The 6,150-nt window shown below is 45.5% G+C and overlaps 1 protein-coding gene across 1 annotated transcript; it reads right to left on the bottom strand.

Annotated features, from left to right (window-relative positions):
- Nucleotides 1-3,116: 3,116 nt before the first annotated feature.
- On the bottom strand, nt 3,117-5,757 carry LOC119312013. The gene is made up of 6 exons (XM_037587732.1): nt 5,488-5,757; nt 4,900-5,003; nt 4,594-4,704; nt 4,378-4,525; nt 3,748-4,025; nt 3,117-3,625 (listed from the first exon to the last, which is right to left on the bottom strand). Exons 1-6 carry the CDS (start codon nt 5,740-5,742, stop codon nt 3,409-3,411), a joined length of 1,113 nt encoding a protein of 370 aa, XP_037443629.1. The 5' UTR covers nt 5,743-5,757; the 3' UTR covers nt 3,117-3,408.
- Between the last annotated feature and the right edge of the window lie 393 nt (nt 5,758-6,150).

Genomic DNA, 6,150 nt, shown 5'->3' with positions numbered 1-6,150 from the left:
AGAAAGCTTAAGTAGTGTGGCTCGGACATTCCATCGAACACCTCGTGTGCATAGGAGGTGAGCTATAGCACCACAAAGCTCTCCCCTCGCCGGCGACGAAAAACAGAGCAGTGGGAGTGCTCTGCTCGCGGGCGAGGGGTATATATAGGCAACTAATTGGTCCCGGTTCGTGGCCAGAACCGGGACTAAAGGGCAGCCTTTGGTCCCGGTTCAAGCCACCAACCGGGACCAAAGGGGGTGGGCCAGGAGCGAGGCCCATTGGTCCCGGTTCGTCCCACCAACCGAGACCAATAGGTCCATCTGAACCGGGACCAATGGCCCACGTGGCCCGGCCGGCCCCTGTGGCTCACGAACCGGGTCCAATGCCCCCATTGGTCCCGGTTCTGGATTGAACCGGGACTAATGGGCTGGCCCGGCCTGGACCATTGCCCCCTTTTCTACTAGTGATAGGCAAAAGAAACAACGATGGTCAAATCCACACAGAAGAGACAGAAGATTGGTCTTAACATGGAAAACCTCTTCAATGTGAAGGGGGAAAAACCACGGTCGGGCGCCAGTTAACGGAACTTCACTATACCAGGAGAGGTTACAAACTTCGGGGATTTAGAAAAATAAACTTATCTCGTGTGGCAGCTTACAAAGGATATGTACATATAGTACGATGAACTTATCTGCTACGCCCCAAGCCTCCTGGCAACGGACCTCTCCTCCGCTCTATTAGAAGTTAGCTTTTATACTTTATATGAATTTGGATCACAACTTAACATGACATAGCCTCTTCTAGGTCATGGCCATGGGCCTGGCCCACATGGGTTTAAGTGAGAATGGGCAAGGCCTATAATGGTTCAACACAACCGGATGCTATCCCTGAGAATGTATGTTTGGCAAGACCTGAAATGGTGTTATAACACACAACAGGTGATTTAACATGATTTCACAATATGCTGCAGATGAATATTTCTGCTCAGAAAGAACAATGGAGTCACTAAACTTCAACTAGGTTGACAAACCTAAGCCACAACGTGTTAGAGTCAATCCAATTCTTCTTCAGATTATATCGAGAAGCACATCAAAATAAAGTAAGCACATGTCCTTGTCATAAGGTTCAGTATACCATTTGGAGTTGTTCTTCCAACAACATTCAGAACATCAATACTAATGTAATCATCAATGCGCTTGCTACAATATTCAGTAGCACCGATGGCATAACTTCTTAAACGTGAACAAGGTCTTCAACTTTAATCCAAAGGTAGTGAGAAAATGCTTACTTCGATGCATATAGTTGGACATGGCAGGTTAAATGCTTGACAACGCGTTCTTTAAAACATTATTATTAACTACTTTGGAGCATTCTACATAAATTATTACCGATTGCTGCTCACTATCATAGGTTAGATGATTGAGAGAACGAACAAGCCATATCCCAGCAACATGAGAGAATTATCTTTTGGCAGAAAAATCTTAATGTGATAAATGGTTATATATCTATTGGGAAATTTAGCGTATAATAGGTTTGAGTAAATATATCAAGGCATGCATAGTTTTTGAGGGATGGTATATATGCATACCACCTTTATGAGTGAGTCTGCTGAGATATAGATGTACCTCTTTCACAAGAGTTGAGTTGTAGAGATAATGGTTGGTGATAGTTCATCGCGGAATGATCAAAATAGGTATTCTTTTGGAGTGGAAACATTTAGGTTAACCTTGATTTATTTTTGACATAAGAGGTAACAAGTATGGCTGGCTGGAGGTCCAGGTGATTCGGAAAGAAAATGAAGTTTAAGAAAAATGGGTATTTATTTCATAACTAGAGCCAATTAAATTATTGGCACTAAAAATTCAAGCCTTCAACCAAACATGTAGTGATAAATGTCACAACCACTCGCGCCAACTCTTGTAATATGTCTAGACTTCAACCTCTTACATATACAAGTAGTTTCTTCATTGCTACCTTCACAGGAATTGTAAATTTAGTGCCAACACTATTGCTCCAACACATTGGCAGAGACAATGCAAAAATGTGTTACGAATGATAGGCAACGGGAACACAGAGAACGTCATCTTCCATGGGTACGATTTATGCGGAGCGGTATGCATATCTTCTACGCAACTTGTAGTTCAGGTCCTTTCATCATTGTTGTGCAAATATCACAAAATGTATACTTTTTGTGCCTTTCTTTTAGGTGCGGCGCACGCCCATGAAGAAGGGTTGGAGCTCTCCTGGGTCCCATTGTATGTTCTACTTAGGTTTACCTAGTGATTGCGCTCTTCCGGTGTGATCCTTAGTGCTTTACTCCCGAGGCCTGACGATGGCTTGTATTGGCGACCATGTGTCCTTTGCGATTTAGCTGGATCACGGTCGTCCCAATTCCCAACTGAGCTTGCCAACTATAGGTTATTCTCAATCTGAGGCAAAAACTAATAATGAATGTTAACCGTAGCACGATTCGCTAGCACAACAATGATCTAATTTCACTCAACCAATAGCAATGTTACAATCAAGTTGCAGCAGCACCTGGGCCTAGTAGCTGTAACATGTCATCTTCGACGGAATTACTGTTGATTATAGAAGTACGGTTCCTGCTACAACAATTGACGATGGTGCACTGCTCTAAGACAACATTCTCTCTCTCTCTCTCGCTCTCGTCCAGGGCTACCCGGCTCGATCCTACGCCTTTTCTGCCGGCCGGCAGCGGCTAAGGAGAGATTCAATATTACTCCCTCCATAAAAAATATAAGAGCGTTTAGATCACTACTTTAGTGATCCAGACCGCTACTCCGTATTAGTATAGGATTTGCCTTGATGGCGTGCGGCGTGATGCCAGTTGTGTGGAGTTCTTCGCCGAAGCATGCGGGCCACGCCTGACGTTTGGTGGTGGCATTTCTCCTCTCTGTGACGCTGCGATGGGAGCCGAAGGGGGAGGGGGATTCACCACCTGCTGCCCCAAGAATAAGCTTGTTGGTGGAGGAAGATGGGATGCAGAGGAGGCTAAATCCACCTCCAGCGGAGCTGCAACACCAGTTCAATCCTGGAGCTGGAGCTCATCAGCAGGTGCGTGTGTGGTCTGTCCCTCCCCTTTGGGAATTTTTCTTCTTACCTCAACATTTTTTCATTAAAAGAAATGCAGACAAAAGATATGCTTAGATGCTTCCAAAACATTCCTCTACAAACAAGACATGGGTTTGACTTGGCTGAACGAAATCAGTTCACTGAGCACAACATTTTGGTGGTCCTTTGGTAACGGTAACGGAAAAAACATGCTATCCTCCACTGGTATGTGTGATACGTTAATAGGTAAACCGCGTCCTCTTATATCTTGTGCTACAGCTGAATGGCCGAACGCCCTATCTCAACTGCTGATCTGATCTTCCACTGATGGAGAACATAGGATGAAATGCCGTCTTTCAGGTGCTCAACACCGAGTCGGACTTCGGACCAAGGTACTGCTGCCAGATCTCGCCGGATCCTTTTTCTTGGTGCTGGAGGCCATCTTCAGTGCAAACATTCTTGGGTCCGTCATAGTAGAGAATGTCTGTGTTCGCGTCTGCGCGCTTCCAGTTGGTAGGGAGCTTTAGATAATCGCCATAGAAGGCCAGAGTCATTGCCAACATAACGCTGTCCCTGAAAATGGATGTTTGGCAGGAACGGAATGGTGTTGTCATATACATAGGTGAATAAGTATGATTTTATAATACATGCTCAAGATGGGTACTTTTGCCCAGAAGGGAATCAGAGTCACTGACCTTGGATTAGCTAGTTTGACAGCCATGGTCCAAAAGGCGATAGAGTCAATCAGATTCCTCTTTATATTACGTGGCTCCACCAGGAGCACATCAAAATCAAGAAAGCACGCATCCTTGTCAAAAGTTTCAGTATGATGTACCACCCCTCTTGGAGCTGTTCTTTGGACAGCATTCAGAACATCCATACTGATGTAATCTCCAAGGCGCATGCTACAATCTTCAGAAGCACCCACGGCATAACTGCCTAAATCAATGCGAACAAGGTCTTCAATTTTTCCCTGGGATCATAGGAGTGACATTTGACATAAGGTAACCCGAAGATACTGAAAAAATGCATACTTTGCTATATACTTGGACGTGACAGGTTATGCCTTTTGTGTTTAAGAACTGGATTTTCATGCTCAAAATCTTCCATGGAGCTATGCCTATTTTTATCAAAGAACTTACAACCCTGGCAATATGACTGCTCACTATCATCATAAGTTAAATTATTGAGAGAGCAAACAAGCCATATGACCAGCAACATAATAAAACTACCTCCTGGCAGAATTTTTTTAATTGGACAAATGGTTATCTCTCAGGCATGTCCCATAATAAGCTGAGTAAATAGATCAGATATATGCATAGTACCTTTATGATTGAGTCTGCTGCGATATAAACATATCTCGTTCGTGAGAGAGCCCTTGCAATAACGATTGGTGACAGTTCATTGGGGAATGACGCAAAAAACTTTCCTTCTGGAGTGGCAAGATTTAGCTTATCCTTGATTTTCTTCTGGCTGAAGGTAACAAGTATGAGGACGCGAGAATGCCAACGATACGTGAGCATTTTAATTTGTGTGCTCACCTAGTAACAGTAATATTTGAATCAGGTAGCACTGATTTTATCTTGTAGTAGGGCACTTGATCATTGCCTCCTTCAGGTATCAAGAAATTGAAGGATACATGATGCGGATCACTGTCAAAAAAGAGAAAGAAACATGTTGGTTACATAAAACACTCAAAAAATACGTAAAGCCACAATTACATCATTAATTCTGTTCTATACCGTAGTATTGCAATGAGCAGAGGTAAAACTATCCAATACCAAAGGGGTGTTTTATCACATTATGTTTTGCAGAAATTACTGAAATGTAAAACGGAGAAACAGAACCTTGAGCTGGACAGGGTGGAGTTTGTCAGCACAGCAAGAGTACGAAGATCCAGACAGCTTATCGAAGAGTAGACATCCACAGTTTCAACCTCATGGGACAGATCCTGCGGGCAAAATAAAATATATAGCTTATTTTTGGTAGTTCGGACTAACTTGTAATCGAAACCGTTGTCATGCAAATCAATCCCAACTCTGAGGAGACACCCTATAAAGTACAGTAAACCACTAGGCAGGAATTCCAGTTTAACCCTGCACTACTAGTCTACTACTGCCTACTAGTATCAAAGTCAGTTTTGATCCTACATTTGGACTTCCTATACTGTAAATTTCAAGCACCCACGAGATGGAGGCTAAATCGCATCCACCCAATTTCCCCATCCGTGAGAGAAATGCATTTATCACGAATAAAACAGTTGGAAAAAATCATGAAAATGGGAATCCCCATTATACGAATCGCATGCTAGTGATGCCACGGTCTGGACTGTGGAACGGGGGTGAAATATAGAGAAATCAGTAGGCAGGCAGGGAATATCGCTCCGCCTACTCAAGTCCAAGAGCGCAAATCGCAGGCGGCGGCGGCGGCAGTACCTGGGGGTGGCGCGAGGAGTCGAAGGGGACCCAGGTGCGGGAGCGGTCGGCGGGGTGGCGGAAGTGGGTGGCCGGCAGGAACTGGAGGCCCCCGAGCACGAGGACGGCGGCGAGGGCCAGCATCTGCATCCCGGGCCACGCCCGCGGCGCCGGCTCGACGTCGCAGTGGATGACGCGCTGCCCGCCCGGGGGCTGCCCCTCGCCCCTCGCGCTCGCGGCGGCCGCCGCCGCGGGCCGGCGCTGGAGGCCGTCCATGGAAGAGCCGGGCGGTGGTGGGAATGGGGTGGGGAAACGGCTCGAGCTTCGAAGTCTTCGTCGCCGGGCGTGGGTTTGTAGACGGGCCGGGGGCTCTGTTTTCCCTCTGGCCTGTTGGATCTTGCGGGCGGTCGGGCGGTCCGGTTTATGTGCGTGCGTCGTGCCATCTCACGAAAGCCTGTACCAACGTCCAACGGCCTTGTTCTCGACTAAGGATTTTTATTGAGTTTCATTCATAGACTAGAGCATGAGGCACGTTTTGCCGGGGGAAGACTTGTATAGGATCAGCCTTTTAGGTAAGATCATATGATTAACTCAAATATTTCATATTTAGACAATCCAAAATTTTTTGAAAAAAAATGTACAACATACCTGCGGGATATGTCTACAACTCCAGAAAAAATCAGC

The sequence above is a fragment of the Triticum dicoccoides genome, chromosome 5B, assembly GCF_002162155.2.
Source record: "Triticum dicoccoides isolate Atlit2015 ecotype Zavitan chromosome 5B, WEW_v2.0, whole genome shotgun sequence".
In the NCBI taxonomy this organism is placed as follows: domain Eukaryota; kingdom Viridiplantae; phylum Streptophyta; class Magnoliopsida; order Poales; family Poaceae; genus Triticum; species Triticum dicoccoides.
This window is presented reverse-complemented; position numbering and strand designations above follow the sequence as displayed.